The sequence below is a fragment of the Ovis aries genome, chromosome 5, assembly GCF_016772045.2.
Source record: "Ovis aries strain OAR_USU_Benz2616 breed Rambouillet chromosome 5, ARS-UI_Ramb_v3.0, whole genome shotgun sequence".
Lineage (NCBI taxonomy): Eukaryota > Metazoa > Chordata > Mammalia > Artiodactyla > Bovidae > Ovis > Ovis aries.
Genome location: NC_056058.1, coordinates 60,842,819 through 60,865,646, shown reverse-complemented (window position 1 = coordinate 60,865,646; position 22,828 = coordinate 60,842,819). Strand labels below are relative to the sequence as shown.

Sequence of the window (22,828 nt, the reverse complement as noted above, 5' to 3'; positions counted from 1 at the left end):
TTTGACTCAGCAATTTTGTTTCCAGGCCATGAACACAGGTTTGTGAGTAGGCGGGCTTTTCACAGCATAAATTATAATAGTTCAAAATTGGAAATAATATAAATGGCCATCAGAGAGGGACAGCTAAATGAATGCTGATATAGTCACACACTGGCTCATGCAGTCACTCACAATTATCTTTCTAAAGGTTTAATAACAAGAAGAAATTAAATTCTCATTTAGAACCTTCAGTAAAAAAGCAGGAAACAAAACTGATTATAATCTATAGAGAAAAAAAAAAAACCTAGAGGAAATTTACTAATATGTTAACAGTACGTATCTAGATAATAGGATTTCCAGGTCGTTTTTTTTTTTTTTCCTTTAAACCCTGTTGTATTTTTCTAATATGCATGCATTGCTTTTATCATCAGAGGAGAATGTCATTTTTTAAAGGATGGAAAGAATCTGGTCTGAGGGCTGCCAGCCAGCTTGCGAAGAACAGTTTTTGCCACTGGACAGTTTCCATCTGTGCAGCAGCAATTACTACTCCGTTACCATCAGATCATCTTAATCCTATTGATTGAAATGCCAAAGTAATTCTATTAATTTACTACTTAAGAGATAAATTACTAAGAACAGAGCAGAAGAATTACCAGAGACTGCTGCAGTATTCCTCTAGGTGTGAATGTAGGTGGTCCTTGCAGATTCAAGTGTAAAATGCACAGAAGCCTCTAGAAGTTCATATATTCATTCCTTATCGTACAGCCTAGAGCAACCAATGAAAATTGAAATCAATAAAAACTGTCTTGAACATTTACGATGTTCCGGGTACCAAAGTAAGCACTGAAGAAGAACTATTTGCTCTTTGTCACAACTCTGTGAGTGGCAACGATACCCATTTTACAGATGCAGAAACAAAAATGATAAGTAACTTGTCCGAGGCCGCACAGCTGGTAAACAGAAGAGCATGAATTTGACAGCAGAATTTGTGTGCTTAATCCTGGACCAGCTTCTGTTTCAATCCAGAAATGAATGAGCTCTTGTTAGTGCAGTATCTTACTTCACCCAGAAAGATTTCTTTTCTTTTTTTTTTTTTTTTTTGGCCACACTGTGCAGCATGAGGGATCTCAGTTCTCTGCCCAGGGATCAAACCCAAGCCCCCTGCAGTGGAAGCCTGGATTCTTAGCTACTGGACCACTAGCAGTGATTTATAAGTTATGACAGGAAGGATCTATACTCTATGGATGAGGAAAGTGATGCTTCAGTATAACAAAGGATGCATTCATGATCACGGAAGAAAGAACAGAAGTGAGTAGTAGTCAAACTTAGGACTTCTGACCCTACACCCAGTTTGTTCCATTTGCCTCAGAGCCATGCAACAAGAAGCAGAGGACAGTGGAATTTGGATCCCTATTTGGTCCTCCTATGGAGCAGAGGGAGGTGACCCTGCCAGAGGACCCTGAAGGTATAGGGTGAAAAGGGAGGAAACCCTCAAAAGGAAAAGACAGTCTCAGCAATGACCCTTGCCACCCTTTCCCCACTAGCCCTCCTTCCTCCTAAAACCAGGAAGGGACACTAGCCATCTAGCATCATTGTCCATCGACCTTGCTTTCAGCTCATTGAGTCCCTTAGGCTTCACTGACACGTCTTCTGAATACTCCTCAGTAAATATTACTTGCAGAAGCTGGTACTAATCTGCAGAGGAGCAGGAACTTAAAACAATGCATATTCAAGTTGAGTGAGCTATATTAGCACATTTGAACAGCTGCTCCAAAACATATGGCAAAATTCCACCTCAATTAGAGTCACATATCAACTCAGCCACCAAATTACCTTGATTACGTCATTTAACCTTTCCAAGTCTCCATTTCCTCAAGTGAAAACTAGAGAAGAAAATGGTACCCACTTCACTGAGTGGTTGAGTGGATTAGAAAGCATGTATGGGAAACTTCTTAACAAGGTGGGTAGCAATTAGAAAATGTTTGATCATTGGTAGCCATTGCAATTCTTGTTAGTTAATCTCTTAGTCAATTTCCTTGTCTATAAATGGAGATGACATTCCTTCTGACATTGCAGTCACAATATACAATCATTCATTTATATAAGGTGCTCAAAAAATGTCTTTTTTTTTTTAACACACAAGATGTCCCAGTTCCGTAATTCTATGACTCTTCTACCCACTTCTTCCCCAAGACGTTAGAACCTGTTAAGTAAGACAAAGAAGTTCCACTCCACTAAGCATAGCTGCAGCTCTCTGTCTTAGAGGATTCAGGGGAATCAAGGAGGGCTATTTAGAGCCTTATTAGAGATTGGGAGCATCAATAAAACTCCGTATTTACATACAAATACCCACTTCAACTAAATCCTCTCAACTCAGTTAAGCATGCTCTTTCTGAAGACCATTCACTCAGTTTATTACTGGCAGATGCAGATTTGAATCCAAGTTGCTTTTTCTACAGTTTAAGGTCATTTCTTCCCCAGTGCCCACTGAAGACTGTTTATTATTTTCTCAACACCCTCCTTTGAATCATAGTCTCTTGGATGCCTGAAGACCACACACATCTAAGATTCACTCTTAGGTAAACCTCTGTTTTCTCTGGAACAAACAGATCCATTTTGCCAATACATTTCCTAGGGGTTCATTGCAACTTGGCTTATTTTCCACACTCGGTCTGAACCAGCACAGATCTTGGAGGGGAAAGTAATGTGGTTTTCTAATAGGGTCAGACATCCAAGCGCTAATTTGTCTTCACACAGGTTTCCCTCGATTAATTTGGGAGTTCTTTGAATACAAGAGCTATGGCATATCTATTATTAAGATATTTAAAAGAGAAGTCTCTGGATTTTGTTGTTCAGTAGCTCAGTCATGTCCAACTATTTGGGATCCCATGGACTGCAGCATGCCAGGCCTCCCTGTCCTTCACCAACTCCCAGAGATTGCTCAAATTCATGTCCATTGAGTCAGTGATGCCATCCAATCATCTCAGCCTCTGTCATTCCCCTCTCCTCCTGCCTTCTATCTTTCCCAGCATCAGGGTCTTTGTCAATGAGTTAGCTCTTTGCATCAGGTGGCCAAAGTATTGGATCTTCAGCATCAGTCCTTCCAATGAATATTCAGGACTGATTTCCTTTAGGATGGACTGGTTGGATCTCCTTGCTGTCCAAGGGACTCACACTAGCTTTCTCCAACACTATAATTCAAAAGCACCAATTCTTCAGTGCTCAGCCTTCTTTATGGTCCAACTCTCACATCCATACATGACTACTGGAAAAACCATAGATTTGACTGGACAGATCTTTGTTGGCAAAGTAATGTCTCTGCTTTTTAATATACTGTCTAGATTTGTCATAGCTTTTCTTCCAAGGAGCAAGTGTCTTTTAATTTCATGACTGAAGTTGCTAACCGCAGTGATTTTGGAGCCCAAGAAAATAAAGTTTGTCACGATTTCCACTGTTTCCCCATCCATATGCCATGAAGTAATGGGACTGGATGCCATGATCTTAGTTTTTTGAAAGCTGAGTTTTAAGCCAACTTTTTCACTCTCCTCTTTCACTTTCTTCAAGAGGCTCTTTAGTTCCTCTTCACTTTCTGCCAATAAGGGTGGTGTTATCTGCATATCTGAGGTTATTGGTATTTCTTCCAGTAATCTTGATTCCAGCTTGTGATTCATCTAGCTCAGCATTTCTCATGATATACTCTGCATATAAGTTAAATAAACAGGGTGACAACATACAGCCTTGACGTACTCCTTTCCCAATTTGGAACCAGTCTGTTTCATGTTTGGCTCTAACTGTTGCTTCTTGACCTGCATAGAGGTTTCTCAGGAGGAAGGTCCGGTGGTCTGGTATTCCCATCTCTTTAAGACACAACAAACTCTGGGGTTAGGTGTACCTAAATAGGGCTTCCCAGGTGCTGCTAGTGGTTAAAAAAAAAAAAAAAAAAAAAAAAAAACCTGTCTGCCAATGCAGGAGACAAGAGATAAGGATTAGATCCCTAGGTTGGAAAGATCCTTTGGAGGAGGGCATGTCAACCCCCGCCAGTATTCTTGCCTGGAGAATCCCATGGACAGAAGAGCCTGGCAGGCTGTGGTCCAAAGCATGGCAAAGAATCAAACCCGACTGCAATGACTTAGCACAAATAACTTATTTAACCTCTATAAATCTCAGTTTCCTCATAGGTAAAGTGGGGGTAATTAATCCAACCCAAAGGATTATTACTGAACTGACTGACTGAAAGGATTAGATTCAGGATTCACTACTATAAATAAAGCTCTTTGTGTAAGGCCTGGTCCTTTATAACCACTCAATAAGGGCTGTTATATTTTTATTATTTATATTCTGCTCAGTCACCCAGTACAACCTTGGACATACAGTAGGCACTTCATAATTATTTTAGATAAATAAGAAAATAAGTGAAGTAATAAACTAATGCCATCTCAAATGAGATGATAATGATCTCAAAGTACTTAGAGAATGCAAAAAGTTGACTAAGAAAGGAATTTATTCCTACAGCATCTTTAAGCATCATGACCTTTTACCACTCAAACCTAAAGTTGATAAAGGAAGGTGGTATTTCAAAGATGGGTGAGCTGAGACAGAGAAAAATAAAATGAAAGACAAGTTGACTACAGAGAAATTCTGAGTAACAATTTAATAAATAGTTAAGAAGGATTTATTCACTCCCTTCCTGTCTGTTGGGTCTGGCCAAATAGTCAAGCAGAAGATGCCCCAGACCCTGGTCACGTTAGGGCTCTGCCATCTGAGATGCTGAGAGGAGATCTTAACCTTTCAGTTGATCCTCAGTGTCATCAGCTGTACATGGAGATGCTGTCATGCAGGTGGCAGGAAGATCAAATGAACTGGAAGTGCCAAGTCTACCGAAAGTGTTATTTGTGTGAAAGTGATCATCATATTCTTCTCAACCCATAATTTCCAATTCTCAGAGCTCCATGAATTCTCACTCACAGTTCCAAAGAGTCATACAAACATTTCTGTTATAAACCAGAGCAGCACCTCAGAGGGACTCTGGAAATCTCTATCCCTTGGGATAGTCAGGAAAATAGTGTGGGCTTCAGAGACCAACTGACTACTGACTGTAAGTGGGGTTCTGCCACTTATAAGCTATATGACCTCTGCTAAATTTCAGAAAGTTCCAGCATCAGTTTCCCCATCTAAAAAATGGAGGTAATGCTGTCATCATCATAGGATTGAAAGTACCCAGCACATAGTAAGTACTCAGTGAATGGTAGCTATTACTATCATTAGCTAATAACACATCTTTCTGTTTTCATCATATTACTATTTCTCAATATTCATACTCCCAGAACTTTGCCACATCAAATGACCATTCCCTGCTGATCAATGCAGTCTTTTTTTCCCGAAACTTTTTGTCTAGAATCCCTGAGCTGCATTCTCTACAAAGACATACTTTTCCAGTGGGATTTATCTGATTAAAAAGAAAACTGCATTGAAGGTAATGAGAGCCATTTGCTCTCCTGTCCAACTCGTGGGATGCATGCTAATTACACAGGGCCTGCTAAGAGCTTTGACTCAAGGAGAGTAACCCCCATAGGCCTGTTCAGCAATCAAGCCTCTGAAGAATAGCCCCTCACCCGAATTCCTAACATTGTGACTCATCTAGGGGGTTACTTGAAGCTAACAGGCTTAAGCCAAGAATTCTCTGTGGAACCAGACCACTGAATGACACTGAAGATCAGAGGCACAGGAAAACTTCCTTAAGTGAGATACACAGGGACAGTCACGGTAAAGTGAGACAGTGGTTGTGGAATTATAGTCAATGACCTAGGAGGGGGAAATGAAAGGCATAGGTTTGACCTAGGACATTGATCTCAGTCATTCTATAGGATGGCTATATATACTCCTGAAAGAAAAAGGGATGGCTTCTCCTTTTATTTTCCTGCCTTGGATTTTCCCAGAGGACATCAGATATTTTCCCCCAGAGACCGACTAAAGATATCAGGGCCAGAATTCAGGGCTTTTTGACTCCAGTCAAATCACATCATTGATGCTAAGTACCTGCACAGCTACATTCTGCTTCCTCTGAAGTACCAGGTGTATACAAGCCATTTAACAAATACCTCTTGAGCCCTGACCAGGTGCCAGGCTTTGTACTTCATGAAAACCATATGGAAGAAGTTTGTCAAAGTCATGTTTTTGGGGTCTTGTCTACATAACAACTGTCCCAATTTGGGGAAAAGGAAGGTTGGAGACATGGTGTTGAGCTTGAGCCAGAAAACACCAAGGACTGCCATGATTCTGGTCCTGAAACAAGCACATGAGGTAAGAAGAAGGGGGGTGAGAAGAAAGAAAACATTGGCACGGTTTAAGCAAATGCAGTGTGGTATGCCAGAGTTAGACAATCAAGCCACAAGCTCCTTAAGCCTTAATTTTCTTACTTTAAAATGGGGGCAGACATCCCTGCCTCTCAGGTTGTTTAAAGGATAAATTGTGACAAAATATTTAATGTTAGGGGATTTTTTGCCACCAAACAAGAAAAACTAAAATGAAGCTTTCTGAAAATGAAATGAGATGCTGTGAGAAGCAGACATCCGTCTTTAGGTGACCACGCTTGATTATCTACAGGAAACGCTACCTTTGATCAACTGGGTTTGAGGACCTAGGATGCTCTAGGAGGACGAGGACTGGGGTAAAGCAAGTGAGGGCACAAACTTTAAGGAGGCGCTCACTTTCAGGGCTCTGCACGTGCAGGGTTGGTACCTACACAGCCCTCAGAGTAAGCGCCTCTTTGAATTTTGCCAGGCGCCTCATTCTTCTCACCCTACGTCATGAGGATACTTAAATAAAAGCAACAGAAGAATTAGTGGAGGGAAAGCTATCTCGAAGAACAGACTGGAAACAATGATAAGGAATGTGAGACATCTCGAGAGAATCAGACTTCCCTAAGGGCAGGGGAAGAACCAGATGGAATCTCAAGGTTCTGTTCAGCTCCAAGGATCCAAGGTTTTTCTCTTTTTCTTTTTTTTAAATCTTTGGCTGCACCCCTGAAGCACATGAGACCTTAGTTTCCTGACCAGTGATAGAACCCCCATCCCTTGCATTGGAAGGCAGAGTCTCAACCACTGGACCACTGGGCACGCCCCCAAGATTTCATCTCACTGCAGACAAGAACCCTGTTCAAACACTTGCACTTCTTATCCAGATAATGGTTCCTTATAAGAGGCAGATCTAACTGTAGAGGGTAAGACAGGAAAGGGAAGGGATTCTTGCTCCATAAGACCTGGAGAAGCGGGCTCAGGGCATGCCAACTGCGCCATTCTGCTCCCTAAGGGGTGCTTAGCAGATCATGAAGTGAAACTAATAAAATGTCAGGCACTCCAGGCCAACCTAAGCCCCTTACTGCAATCAAATAAAATTGGAATTGCACAGCTGGCCAAAGCAAGCCAGCTGTTGACCTGAGGGTGCAACCCAGGCAAAGCTGACAGTGACCCGCAAGGCTCATACTGTGCAACAACCCACAGCCCCTGGTGTCAGAGTCACAGACAGGAAACCGGCTCGGCCCGCAAGGTCAGAGAGTGCCAGCCTTACTCAGCCTCATCCCTTCCTAGGACCTAGGATACCTACCCCTCACACCATCCCTCCATTCCTTTCTAAGGACAGCCCCACAGGCAGAAGAAAGCTTTCTCCCCAAAACTATACAACACGGACATCGACAAATGTCAGGTCTTCCCAAAGGTGTACAGAGGCAAAAGTTCACAAAACTCAGAAAAATTCTGATTTCTGTTCCCATCTGCCTCCAAATACTGCCTTCCTCCTCTGAACCACCAGAGCACTCCAATTATGCTCCTTAGGCTGAGGGCAACCTCTTATAGTTGCTTATATGTACCTACTCTAGTCTATCTGCTGAACTATAAACAATAAGAGGGTAAAAGCTATTCATCGACGAATGATCATTGGAAATTCCCTGGCAGTCCAGTAGTTAGGACTCTGTGCTTTCATGGCTGAGGGCTGGGTTCAATCCCTGGTCAGGGAACTAAAATCCCACAAGCTGTGCGGTGTGGACAAGAGAAAAAAAGAAAAGATCATTGATTGCTACTACCTGTCAGACACTGTAGACAAACACAAACTCAGTCCACACAAAAGGCTTCTTCTGTAGACAGCAATATATTTATCCTCCTCTCCTCCACAGTACCTTATTCATGTAGTAGGTGCTTAATAAATTAGAAGGATCAGAGGACTGTAGGGCAAGAGGACAAGCCCCCACTCAGCAATCTAGTCCCTTGACAGAGACTGATAATCCACCCTGTTCCCCTTTCCTGCTGGGTCAGGATCCAGACCCATCTTCCAAGCAGCTACTCCAAGTAAAGTGTTTACCATGCCTGATCTAATCCAAAACTTCCATTTCCCAGATGAAGAAACTGGGGACCATCTAAGAAAAAGAATTAGACCAAGAGAAATTTAGACACAGAGCCAAAACTATATCTCAGTTTCCCAGCCCCACCTTCATATTTCTCCCTCTATTCCACAATGATTTTTATAATTGTGTATGAAGGAAAGGGAAAAAGTAGAAACAGTGTCAGATTTCATTTTCTTGGGCTCTAAAATCAATGCAGGTGGTGACTGCAGCCACAAAATAAAAAGATGCTTACTCCTTGGAAGAACAGCTATGACAAACCTAGACAGTGTATTGAAAAGTGGAGACATCACTTTGTTGACAAAGGTCCATATAGTCAAAACTACAGTTTTTCCAGTAGTCATGTATGGATGTGAGAGTTGGACCATAAAGAAGGTTGAGTGCCGAAGAATTGATGCTTTTGAACTGTGGAGATGGAGAAGACTCTTGAGAGTCCCTTGGACAGCAAGGAGATCAAACTAGTCAATCCTAAAGGAAATCAACCCTGAATATTCACTGGAAGGATGAAGCTGACGCTCCAATACTTTGGACACCTGATGTGAAGAGTTGACTCATTGGAAAAGACCCTGATGCTGGGAAAGATTGAGAGGGCAAGAGGAGAAGGGGGTGACAGAGAATGAGATGGTTGGATGGTATCACTGACTCAATGGACATGAGTTTGAGCAAACTCTGGGAGACAGTGAAAAACAGGAAGCCTGGCGTGCTGCAATTCATGGGGTTGCGAAAAGTCAGACATGACTTAGTGACTGAACAAAAGCAACAACATGAATTAAATGCTCGTGGAAACATGGACAGACCTTCTGTCAACACCTGACTAGTTGACTTGGTACTTTCTACAAGGAATAAACACCAGTTCATTAGATTACCTCCCTGCCAAGGCAAAGGGGATGTCCTGGCCCAAGTCAGAGGACACATCTGCCTGGAAACCAAGTTGGACACCCACCATTTGGAGGGGTCTTTTGGAGAGTGCATTTCCCAAGCTTGGCCAGGCTACAATTCAACTTAAGAGAAATCCAGATAGATTATTTGTACTAATAAGGCACTGAGGAGGGACAATCTTCCTTAACTTCCAGACCCACCACAAGGACACAGAACAGGGGGTACAATCCTGGCTACTTCCAACCTTGAAGACTCAGTGCTCCATTCTCAATTCTTCATCCTTTCTCTTTTTCTCCCACTCTCTCTCTCTCCCCGCTTCATTTCCCTCCTTCACTCCCGCACGTGCTCACTAAACTTCTCTTTAATTCTCCAAGTGCTCTCTCACCTCTATACTTTACACATACTGTTCCTTCGACCCAAAACACTCTCCTTCTCTGTTTCTTCCAGGTCAATTCCATACTCAACCTTCATGTTTTACTGTAAAAAACACTATCTCCACAAAGCCTCTTGGAAGCCACCTCCTCCCACCAGGTGCAGTTGGGTACACATCCTCTGTGCTCACTGACTTCCTTGTTTATAGCACTGGCCACACCTCAGATACCTCCACTTTCCTCTTCCTCTCTCTCCCACCCCCACTTCTCTTCTCACTCTGCGTCTCCAGCTTCCTCCTCCGGCTCCCTGCATCCCTCCCTTGGCTGTCCTCAGCCTCTGAATCATTCTTCTTCCCCTCAATTTGCCCTTCCTCCCTTTTCCCCCAATCCCTGACCTCCTGATTTTCCTGCCCATGGTGAACTCAGGACATGGACTCTGTTGGCGTCAAGATGGAGGGACCCTCCCACTGCTACCCCCACCCACCGTGGTCCTTGCGCATGTGGTACCCTGAAGGGTCTAATTGAAACAGTTTCTCCCCAGGCTAACTGCCAAGCCCAACTCATTTGAAATTCAGACTGACAACTGCACATTGATTCCCTATTTCCAATTGATGCTGCAACTAGGGAATGAGAATCTGAGCATTGATCTGGCCAGGCTTCCAACAAATCCCTGAGAAATGAGCTGTTCCACTGAAGAAAAATGAGGGGACTGAATGGGAAGGCAGCAAGACAAACACACTCATACTCCCCTGAGGGGTCCAGATAAATTCAGGTCCCAAGACCAGATGTGTAAAGAAGAAAAGTTTAAAAAGAGGGAATATTATAGATTACTAAAATGATGGTTTAGAACCAGAAGGACTCTTAGAGATTATTCTAATCCCCTCATTTTATAGCTTGGGAAACTGAAAGCTCACAAGGGAAGAGATTCGTCAAAGGTCAGAAAGCCCCCTCTTTACTCCGTCACCCTCCCTCCAATGCCACTGTAGAACAGACTCCTGGACTTTTGCTTAATCTCTGTCATTAGGAGTCATAACTGAGGTTCTTTAAGTACCAAAGCCTCCTAATGCAACAAATGCCCTGAGAGGCACTCGACAGTTCAAGGCTCGGTCCAGTTAGTGCAGCCATCGCCATAAGCCTTCACAAAAAGGGACAGAACCCTTGGTCCCAGGAGACCTTACGGACATTCTGAAAATGACTATTAATCAAATCTGTCTAAATCAAGCCTGATTCACCACATTACATCTCAATAATCCCTGAAACAATTTGCATCATTTCCAAATACTTTCATAGGGTCAGCAAATCCTAACAATCAAGTATTTCATTTCTCGGACTCACTCTCAGCCTCTGCGTCCAGTCCCTCACTGTCTATAAGCAAAGGCTTAAGCTCACCAGAGGCAGTGGCTGCAAACGTGCATGAAGGGCCCCTGGATACCTATTTTCTCCGCACAGAGGCGCAAAGCACAGATTTACTTAAGGGGGCCCTAGAAATAATTCTGCGCAAAATATGCTGTCTAAATGTAGCCAGAAATGTACAATGATCATCAAGTGGAAAGTCATGGCTATTTGACATTCAAATGGAAGGTTTATCAGAAAAAGAATTAGAGAAATTTTGGACGAGGGCAGTAAGGAATGGGAGACGATTTTAGGCGGTTCAAAACATAATAATAATGTACAGTCATCATTTCAGTCATTTGCATTATCCCAGGAAGAAAGTCTCCATTGGGTGTTACCATGCCTCTAACAGCTTTCCAGCACTTGCTGATCTTCTTTTGGAACTGAAGTCAGGCCTCGGGTTTGGGATGTCAGCCAGCAACAGAATTTAACTAGGAGTTTAAACTCTTCTCTTTCTGTTTCCATTGTATTCACTGCTATGGTTGTCCTCTGTTACGGCAAGTAATACTGGTTTTTCATTTGTGAAGAGTGAAATATAAAGTTACTTTTCTTTTTAAAGAAGTGAGATAATTCAAGGAGAACTTTTTTCCCTAAATAACAAATATTTAAAACATTTTTAAATAAGTAGAAATATTTCAACATCTGACATTACTGTGACGAAACTATGAATTTTCAAGATGATTAATAATATACACAGAAAATAAGATAAGACCTTTAAAACGTACATGTCAATGCAATGAAAACTTTAAAGTGACTAATAGTAGAAATGATTAAAAAAAAAAAAAACTCGGAAAAAATTGGCGATGTTCCAAGAAACCATGATACATGGGAGGGACTAAAGAATCTCAAAATTTCCAAGAATTCTACTGTGAGTCACCTGACAAAACAGAGAATCATTTGCTAAGTCACACTACTTCTTCCCCAGTTTCAAGTGTGGTAAATTCAGAGTATGTACAGGGATTGCCAGGGGTCAGACACAGCTTTGGATTTTCTTGGCTGTAACAATACAACAGAGCTTCAAAACAAGTAGTAAAACTACCTACTATCATGATTTACATTCTTCGTAGTTTACAAAAGTTTTTCCTATACATCGTAGCATTTGGAAGAAGCAGGGCTTGAAAATGTGAGTTCTAATCTTTTCCCTTATTCAAGTACTGTGTGTTGTGAGGCCAGTTAATTTCTCAGAGTCTCGATTCCCACCAGTTCAGTTCACCATACAAGGATTGTTGGTAAGTCAATGGCCAGGTGACCAGACTAGGCGCCTTGCTGCAGACGTGTGAGCTAGGATAATCAGAAGATGCTTCAGCTTGGGGAGGATTCAGATATTAAATGGCATATTTTGCTAACAGCGAATGGTAGGGAATATTTGGGGGCAAATTCATTTTCTCACTGTACTGCCTAATAGGAAGAGAAGTCTTATGCTATAGTAACTGCTAGGAGAGAGGACCACGTTCCCAAACCTTATTATCTGAGGGGGGGCGGGGGCTGAGAGAGAATAGGAGCTTATGAAAGCTTCATAACTGCCACTCCTGGAGCGGTTCCAGAAGTGAATCATAGCAGCGATGAAGTCATAAATCACTGGTTACATGCCCGTGGTCCCCTTTGCCACACCAGAGTCACACAGAAGCCATGGGTCTGGTGCTGAATGGAGAAAAGGCTGGGACTGTGGTAAAGTATGGCCACGGAAGGTGTTTGGCAGGACTTCCAAGTCATGCAGGGGCTACAGTACAGCTGAAGGCAGCAGAGAGACCAGGAGAAACTCCAGACTGACTCTCAGCTTCCACATGCACAGACACACAGAAACACAGACACACAGACACAGACACAGACACAGACACAGAGACATACACAGACACAGACACACACACACACACACACAGACACACACACACAGACACACACACACAGACACACGGTAATGGAAAAGCAAGACCGTAGATGGAGTGCCGGCTATGAACCAAGAACCACCTTTGACATTTCTTACCTGGGCTACCTCAGTGACTCCTTGTGCAGCACTTCTTTTGATGTATCAGGCAACTGCAGTTCAGAGAAGTTAGGTCATGTGCCCACGGTCACACAGCCAGTAAATGACTGAGACAGGATTGATTCCAAATCATCTGTTCTTTTCACTCTTTATGAACCATTCTCTATTACATGTGACAGTACATTTCAGTAACACACACATATAATATATATACCACACACGTATAGCCACAAAGGCATTTGACATTTTCACACCCTGTACCCCATGTCTACATACATGCCATGAAAGTGAAAGTTAAGTCACTCAGTCGTGTCCGACTCTTTGCGACCCCGTGGACTATAGCCCACCAGGCTCCTCTATCCATGGGATTCTCCAGGCAAGAATACTGGAGTGGGTTGCTATATGTACACACAAAAACGCCCATACTAAATATCACTCTTAACAACACATTTTGACAGGAACATAGGTCTTCATGTTTTTGCATATCCAAATCTATGTAACACAGTTCAGTTCAGTTGCTCAGTCGTGTCCGACTCTTTGCGACTCCATAGACTGCAGCATGCCAGGCCACCCTGTCCATCACCAACTCCCAGAATTTACTCAAACTTGTGTCCATTGAGTCAGTGATGCCATCCAACCATCTCACCCTCTGTCGTTCCCTTCTCCTCCCTCCTTCAATCTTTCCCAGCATCAGGGTCTTTTCCAGTGAGTCAGTTCTTCACACCAGGTGGCCAAAGTATTGGAGTTTCAGCTTCAACCTCAGTCCTTCCAATGAATATACAAGACTGATCTCCTTTAGGGTGGACTGGTTTGATCTCCTTGCAGTCCAAGGGACTCTCAAGAGTCTTCTCCAACACTCCAGTTCAAAAGCATCAATTCTTCAATACTCAGCTTTCTTCACAGTCCAACTCTCACATCCATACATGACCATTGGAAAACCATAGCCTTGACTAGATGGACTTTGTTGGCAAAGTAATGTCTCTGCTTTTCAATATGCTATCTAGGTTGATCATAACTTTCCTTTCAAGGAGTAAGCATCTTTTAATTTCATGGCTACGGTCACTATCTGCAGTGATTTTGGAGCCCGAAAAGATAAAGTCTGACACTGTTTCCACTGTTTCCCCATCTATTTCCCATGAGGTGATGGGACCAGATGCCATGATCTTCGTTTTCTAAAAGTTGAGCTTTAAGCCAACTTTTTCACTCTCCTCTTTCACTTTCATCAAGAGGCTTTTTAGTTCCTCTTCACTTTCTGCCATAAGGGTGGTGTCATCTGCATATCTGAGGTTATTGATATTTCTCCTGGCAATCTCGATCCCATCTTGTGCGTCTTCCAGCCCAGCGTTTCTCATGATGTACTCTGCATAGCAGTTCAATAAGCAGGGTGACAATATACAGCTTTGACATACTCCTTTTCCTATTTGGAACCAGTCTGTTGTTCCTTGTCCAGTTCTAACTGTTGCTTCCTGACCTGCATATAGGTTTCTCAAGAGGCAGGTCAAGTGGTCTGGTATTCCCATCTCTTGAAGACTTTTCCACAGTTTATTGTGATCCACATAGTCAAAGGCTTTGGCATAGTCAATAAAGCAGAAATAGATGTTTTTCTGGAACTCTCTTGCTTTTTCCATGATCCAGCGGATGTTGGCAATTTGATCTCTGGTTCCTCTGCCTTTTCTAAAACCAGCTTGAACATCAGGGAGTTCATGGTTCACGTATTGCTGAAGCCTGGCTTGGAGAATTTTGAGCATTACTTTACTAGCGTGTGAGATGAGTGCAATTGTGCGGTAGTTTGAGCATTCTTTGGCATTGCCTTTCTTTGGGATTGGAATGAAAACTGACCTTTTCCAGTCCTGTGGCCACTGCTGGGTTTTCCAAATTTGCTGGCATATTGAGTACAGCACTTTCACAGCATCATCTTTCAGGATTTGAAATAGTTCAACTGGAATTCCATCACCTCTGTTAGCTTTGTTCATAGCGATGCTTTCTAAGGCCCACTTAATTTCACATTACAGGCTGTCTGTCTCTAGGTGAGTGATCACACCATTGTGGTCATCTGGGTCATGAAGATCTTTTTTGTATAGTTCTTCTGTGTATTCTTGCCACCTCTTCTTAATATTTTTTCTTCTGTTAGGTCCATACCATTTCTATCCTTTATTGAGCCCATCTATGCATGAAAATTTCCCTTGGTATCTCTAATTTTCTTGAAGAGATCTCCAGTCTTTCCCGTTCTATTGTTTTCCTCTATTTCTTTGCATTGATCACTGAGGAAGGCTTTCTCATCTCTCCTTGCTATTCTTTGGAACTCTGCATTCAAATGGATATATCTTTCCTTTTCTCCTTTGCTTTTCACCTCTCTTCTTTTCACAGCTATTTGTAAGTCCTCCCCAGACAGCCATTTTACTTTTTTGCATTTCTTTTCCGTGGGGATGGTTGATCCCTGTCTCCTGTACAGTGTCACGAACCTCTGTCCATAGTTCATCAGGCACTCTGTCTATCAGATCTAGTCCCTTAAATCTATTTCTCACTTCCACTGTATAATCATAAGGGATTTGACTTAGAACATACTTGAATGGTCTAGTGGTTTTCCCTACTTTCTTCAATTTAAATCTGAATTTGGTAATAAGGAGTTCATGATCTGAGCCACAGTCAGCTCCTGGTCTTGTTTTTGCCAATTGTATAGAGCTTCTCCATCTTTGGCTGCAAAGAATATAATCAATCTGATTTCAGTGTTGACCATCTGGTGATGTCCATGTGTAGAGTCTTCTCTTGTGTTGTTGGAAGAGGGTGTTTGTTATGACCAGTGCATTTTTTTGCCAAAACTCTATTAGTCTTTGCCCTGCTTCATTCCATATTCCAAGGCCAAATTTGCCTGTTACTCCAGGTGTTTCTCAACTTCCTACTTTTGCATTCCAGTCCCCTATAATGAACAGGACATCTTTTGGGGGTGTTAGTTCTAAAAGGTCTTGTACATCTTCATAGAAATGTTCAAGTTCAGCTTCTTCAGTGTTACTGGTTGGGGCATAGACTTGGATTACTGTGACATTGAATGGTTTGTCTTGGAAACGAACAGGGATCATTCTGTCATTTTTGAGACTGCATCCAAGTACTGCATTTCGAACTCTTTTGTTGACCATGATGGCTACTCCATTGCTTCTAAGGGATTCCTGCCCGCAGTAGTAAATATAATGGTCATCTGAGTTAAATTGACCCATTCCAGTCCATTTTAGTTGGCTGATTCCTAGAATGTCGACATTCACTCATGCCATCTCCTGCCATCTTGCATCTCCTACTCAGCCATAAAAAGGAAAGCATCTGAATCTGTTCTAATGAGGTAGAAGAAGCTAGAGCCTATTAAATGGAAAGAAGTAAGTCAGAAAGAGAAATGTAAATATCGTATACTGACCCATATATATGGAATCTAAAGAGATGGCACTGATGAATTTATTTTCAGGGCAGCAATGGAGAATCAGACATAGAGAACAGACTTATGTACATGGCAGGGGGAGAGGAAGGAGAAGGGGAGATGTATGGAGAGAGTAACATGGAAATTTACAAAACTATATATAAAATAGATAGACGATGGGAATTTGCTGTGTAATTCAGGGAACTCAAACAGGGGCTCTGTGACAGGCTGAATAGTGGGATGGGGAGGGAGATGGGAGGGAAGTCTGGGAGGGAGGGCACATGGGTGTACCTATGGCTGATTCTTGCTGATGTATGACAGAAAACCACAAAATTCTGTAAAACAATTATTTCTTCAATTAAGAAATTTTTTAAAAAGAGCCCTTTAGGATATGAATAAGGAATCATCAGATTACTAAGCATGAGTGCAACCATCCTAGAAAATTTTCTGAAACTTCAAAGGAATAACTGATTATTTTCACTAGTTTTCATTAGTGAGTATAATAGTCTGCTTATTTTAAAATTGCTAATCCATACATGAATATTTCTGAATACTTCCTACTAACCAAGATATTTGACTAATTAATTAAAATGTTATTTCATGCATTCAGAAATTATTGAGCACCAAGTATGTGTGAGACACACCATGGTAGACACAGTAGAAGATTAAATAATCAAACAATCAAGGCAACCCACCACAATTGCTGGTCTCAGAACACAAACACGAGTAACTCCCAACAAGACAGCACCATCATGACACCTGCATGACTGGAAAGGCCCCAGTGAGTGAGGGGACGTGGCAGGAGAAGGGACACAGAGACAAGACAGTCCTGAAGCATCTGGTCCTAGAGAACGGGAAGACGTTGGTGCCACCAGGGCAACTTTGGGAAGGAAGCTGCAGCATCTGGTTTGGAATGAACTTGAGGCATGGCTTGGCAGGCCATCCAGATGGACATGCGCCCAGGTGTCTGCAAATGAAGAAAGGGGGCCTGTGGGAAAAGACAGGGTGGAGACAGAGCTATGGGGGCCGTCCATTAGAGGGGGTCACTTAGACAGCGACAACTCTGACACCAGAAAAGGACACAAGAGGCAGCGCAAGTCCTTGGGGAACACCACGTCCTACTTGGCCAGGTAACAGAAGCTCTCATTTTTTTGCGACACACACTTGCATCTCTACACATGCACCTCCTCCAGCATACAAGCCCCAGAGCACACACAGTGGGGCAGCACCAGCTTCCAGCTATCTCCTGGATATAATCATTTCAGGTCAGGGAAGCTCAGTCACCCAAAGCAACAGAAATAATTGATAGTCAACCCTTCAGCTTCCAATCCTGACTGTTCTAGAAATGTGCATGCCTCAGAGTGTATGGCAGGGGAAGAGCCCCTGTTCTTAGACCTCGGTCATTTGTACTATGTACTATGGTACAAAGCAACACCTAAAACAACTTTGTTGCGGGGGCAGGGTGACAGAAACCATGTGAAGCATCCCCAATTTGATTTCAAATCCCCCAATTCTGGCTACATCCAGGCAAATGACCACTGATTTACATGGAACCTACATCTCCTTCACTAGCTGTGTCTGTTTTTTGAAAGTATTTTGAAACTTTTTTGAGAGTGTTTTTGAGAAAGCATTTTTGAAAGTGTTTGAGAGAGTCCCATAAGTATAAGCATCTAAGTTTGTCAAAGGTTCTGAGAAGACCCAAGGTAAAGACGCCTGGTTCCATTTGTGTTCCCAAATGCATTTGACTTGGGCATGTTCTTTAAAAAAAAATTAGTAGCTCATTCTGAAGAAAAACTCTGGGGAAAGACTGGACTGTCATCATTTAATCACTCCAGTCGTGCCTGCCTCTTTTACAGCCCCGTGGACTGTAACCTGCCAGGCTCCTCTGTCCATGGGATTTCCCAGGCAAGAATACTGGAGTGGGTGGCCATTTCCTCCTCCAGGGGATATTCCTAACCCAGGGACCAAACCCATGTCTCCTGCATTGGCAGGAGGATTCTCTACCACCGAGCAGCTAGGGAAGCCCAAAAAGGCTGGACTACTTGATCTCTAAGATTTTTTTCTGGCTGCACTGAACCTCTGGAAGTACAGGCACCCAAAACACAGGGCCAGGCCTCATTGGGAAGTTAACCCTTCAGTCTCCTCTCCCAGGGAAACCAGCAGTCAAGGGTGATTGCCCAAAATCTTAGAGATGCAGCCTCAAAAGAATCAGCAGTTTCTTAGCATCAATCAGACACTCTCTGCTGCCTGCCAGGATCCTACACAGGCTGATACCTGGGCTGGGTAAACAAGGTAGCCTGAGCCTTACCTCATTAAGGACCCATATTATCTACTTCTCCAGTGGTTCTTAGAGCTGGGCTGAGCAAGGCTGGGATCTGATCTCAGTGTGAGAAAAGCCCTCATTAACCATCTGCCTCCTCTCTCCTTTCTTAGTCTTGCTGCTTCCAAGGAGGCTGAAGCTGCTCGGTCTGCTTCCAAGCCCATGTCGCCGTCTGATTTCCTGGATAAACTCATGGGGAGGACCTCTGGATATGACGCCAGGATCAGGCCCAATTTCAAAGGTAGATAAACTTGCCTTTCAGAGCCCCAGGTATCTGCTTTCCCAGATTGTGGCAGCAAGCCCACTGAATTGTATGCAGATGGTAAATAACCGGTATGAATTCCATGACTCTTTCCTCTACCCTCAAGACAGATACTATTAGTCAATTCCCCAAGGCCAAACAAAGCCTCGGAAAGTACAACTCAACAGGATCTCTGGTTGCCTGTGTCAGTATGGGAACTAAACCCACTTGCTAGCTTTACTAATGGACAAGCAATGAACGAAGAATGTAGAGAAATGGGTTCAGGTTTTGCTTCGGGTACAAACTTACCCTCTGAGCTTAGATAAGCCTCTTCCTTTCTCTGGGTTTCAGTCTCCTGGCCTGGGCAGGGATGGAGCGGGCTATCTCTGTGGTTTTTATACTGTGCCTCATGGAGTCCTGGGACTTCTTCCCTGTGTCCCAAAAAAGAGAAACAGAGGACAAGATGAGCGAGTCCCCCACCTTGCTTCTCCCCCAAGCAGCTGTACTTTTATTTGTCTTAGATGAGAAGCTTCTAACTACAGTTCACCCACTGAAAGCTTCCCCTGGAATAACAAATAATTTTGGAACTCTCTCGCCTAATAAGGGCCACAATTTCGAATGCCTAGTAAGATAATAGGGAGTGCTAGAGATATGGAAAAATAGCGGTGCAGGCCCCTGGAAAGCAGGCAGCCTTTCCGTCCCCCCAGTTCCTGGTCACCCAACAGGACTGCGGGTCTTGTGCTGCCAGACCGTCCAAAAGTCCAAGGAAAGCCACAAATCAAGATTTATGAGAAACTTCCTGAAACCTAACACATGTAAATACAAACAAAACATGTTTGGGAGCCAGATATGCCCTATGGGTAGCCCATTTATTAACCACAAATGAAGTGATCTGAGAAGCTTCTTCTGGCTCACAGTCCTCTGAGCTCTTATGTCTCACAAGAGGGGCCAGTTCCTGTCATCCACTGATGCCTCAGGAAACTGTAACCATCTCGAACTTCTGGGCAGGTTTCTGCATGCGCAGACTTGAGGACCTCCTTGGGAGCCTGTGCACCCTGACCTTCCTCCCAGCACCCCTGCAAAAATCTTATTTCAAAGACCCGCAGCCAATCCCCTGATCAATCCTTGATGCCGGATGCCCTTCCTTGCTGTTCCATTGGCTCAACTCCAAGACCAAACAAGAGATGTGACAGCTGCTAACAGCTTCCTACTATCGGCTCCCTCAACCCCCCACCCTCCAAGTCTACTTCTCAGAGTGCTTTGCAAATGGAAAACAGGCTGGGAGGTGCACTGAGGCTTGTTTGGGGGCCCAGTTCCCACACCTGTTGATTTCAAGGTGCTCTTGCTCCCCAGCACCTCTCTCCTGAGGCCATTTTCTTCCAGGATTGTTAGCACCACCTTTCTTCCCTCAAAGACAGTGAGTCAGCACACAAGCCCTTCACCAGATTCACAGTGTCAAACACCCAGAGGAGCCCAGCAGGTACGACGCACAACTGAAATAGGATGAGGGTAAGCAGAACCAGAAAGCACAGGCTCCGCGAAAGGCAGCCAGGTCTCCCTTCCCACCAGGTAGGAATGCAGGCTCTGGGTGGCGTGCCTTCCCAGGTGAGACTTAAATCGGCAGGGTTATGTGAAATCTTCCAAGTTGGCAGCTAAACCATATCATTGGGAAACACCATTGGCCAAATCAAACACAGTCAGAGAAAACTGACCACCAGTTTGCATCTGCAGCTTCACAGTTTTCAGGAATTCCGTCCCCGGCGCCCCCTCGTGGGCTCCTTTAGAACTCCAGGCTGAGTAGAAGTGCCTTGGTCTTGTCCATCTGCTGAACATGGGGGCATCCAAGTTTCATGCGTTAGTTATCCTTTCTGCATATCACTGTACTTGGCACATAGAAGGCCCACAGTAAACCCATCATAAATGAACACATGAGCAAATGACCCTAAAAATATGCTAGAACAATTAAGTGACTTACCCAAGTCCTGCTGCCAAGACTAGGGACTTTAACCCAGCTAGCTGCTCTGACTCAATTCTGTCTAATGCTAGTGATTTATTTAGTTGCTTACTCCCTGATTTATTTATTTACTTACTTACATAACAGTGAACGTAACCACTGATTCAGGGCCCTTCCCCTCCCCACCCTGAAAATATTATTCCAAACACTCGGACCCAAAACATATAGGACAAGACAATCCCTTGGGCCTTTCCCAACCCTGCACTATCTCTACCCGCTATAATCTCCTCTGACTTGGGCTCTGAGCAAAGCGCATCTTCTTGGAAACCCACCCCAGGTGAAGAGGAGCAAGATCTCTACTCTCCCTTGTGGTGAGGGCTGAAACACTGATTGCAGGGTACCTCCTGCTTCTGAGCCCCATGACCCCTTTCACATGTCCCCAAAGCCCCCCCACAAACTACAGAGCTCCTGTAAAGTCCAGGCAGAGTAGGTCCCTATGATCCCCAAGACGACAGGAAGGGGCCTGCCTTGTTTCAGGACCCCACAGAGTGATGAATCACTCAACAGGTTTGCCTGAAGATATGGGTGGTGGGGAGAGAGGGCTCTGCAGAATTCAGTGACAGTGAAAATCCTAACACTGAAGTAGAGAGCTCGAAAACTGGATTCTAACCCTCCTGCTACTTACCTGATGTCTGTGACCCAGAGTAAATCACTTGACACTTCTGGGCCTCTGTTCCTGCATCTGTGACATGATCCAGGAGAACCAGGCCCTGCCAGCTTTGATATTCTGTATCTTCACTAAGACTCTGTATCACAATGGCTCCCAGGATCGAGGGCATGGCCCAATGCAAACATACACACAAGACCAAAATTAAACTTTAATATTTAATGAAATATATACATTACACTGCTGCCAAAGGCAGCCAGATTGTAATTTTCTTGAGGATAATTTAATTTCAGATTTATTTCAATGAACCACACCTCCCCATGAGGTCCTTTCGGCTGGCGCCCTCTCGCACACATAAATCAGGATCTAATTTAAATGGGAGTCACAGCACCAGACACTGGCAGGGCCTGGGTGGGAACTCTGCGCACGTCATTTCAAGGCACAGGCAGTAACTCTTTGGGGCATCTTAATGGTATGAGGCTAGATGAAAAGAGAAACCTGGATCTGAGTCTAAATGAGGGGGGAGGAAAAAAAAAACCCTAATGGGCCTTTGTTCTGGTGAAAGTGACCAAGAAGGCAGATTTCTGCTCAGCATAAGGAAAAAATTTTCAGCAGACAGAGCTATTCAACTATGGAAAGTGCTGCTCGAGACGAAATGAGTTCCCCACTGCTAGAGGTGATCAAGCGCTCAGCCCTGAATGAGTAGCTGCTGCTGCTGCTAAGTCATTTCAGTCGTGTCCGACTCTGTGCAGCCCCATAGATGGCAGCCCACCAGGCTCCCCCATCCCTGGGATTCTCCAGGCAAGAATACTGGAGTGGGTTGCCATTTTCTTCTCCAATGCATGAAAGTGAAAATGAAAGTGAAGTCGCTCAGTTGTGTCCGACTCTTCGCGACCCCACCGACTGCAGGCCACCAGGCTCCTTCGTCCATGGGATTTTCCAGGCAAGAGTACCGGAGTGGGGTGCCATCGCCTTCTCCGTGAATGAGTAGCAGTGGTTCCTAAACCCAGCTCTGCATGAAGATCATTCAGGCCACTCATTAAACAATAAACTCTGGGCCAATCCCTACAGATTTCGGTTCACTGGGTCTGGGGTTGGGCTGAGGAATCTGTAGTTTAACAAGTTCCCCAGGTGATTCTACATCTGTACCTCAGTTTGAGAAACAGTTGGTTAAGTGATCTTTCAGAAACACTCCAGCCCTGCAATCCTATACAGTAACCTTGTAATTCAACTGAGGAGCTTCCTT

The 22,828-nt window shown here is 43.7% G+C and overlaps 1 protein-coding gene across 1 annotated transcript in view; it reads left to right on the top strand.

Annotated features, from left to right (window-relative positions):
• GLRA1 (glycine receptor alpha 1) overlaps nt 1–22,828 on the top strand; it is a 106,730-nt gene that overhangs the window by 20,637 nt on the left and 63,265 nt on the right. Inside the window, exon 2 of the mRNA XM_060415937.1 lies at nt 18,834–18,961. Within this exon, the coding sequence (XP_060271920.1) occupies nt 18,834–18,961 (128 nt within the window). The remainder of the gene's footprint in view (nt 1–18,833; nt 18,962–22,828) is intronic.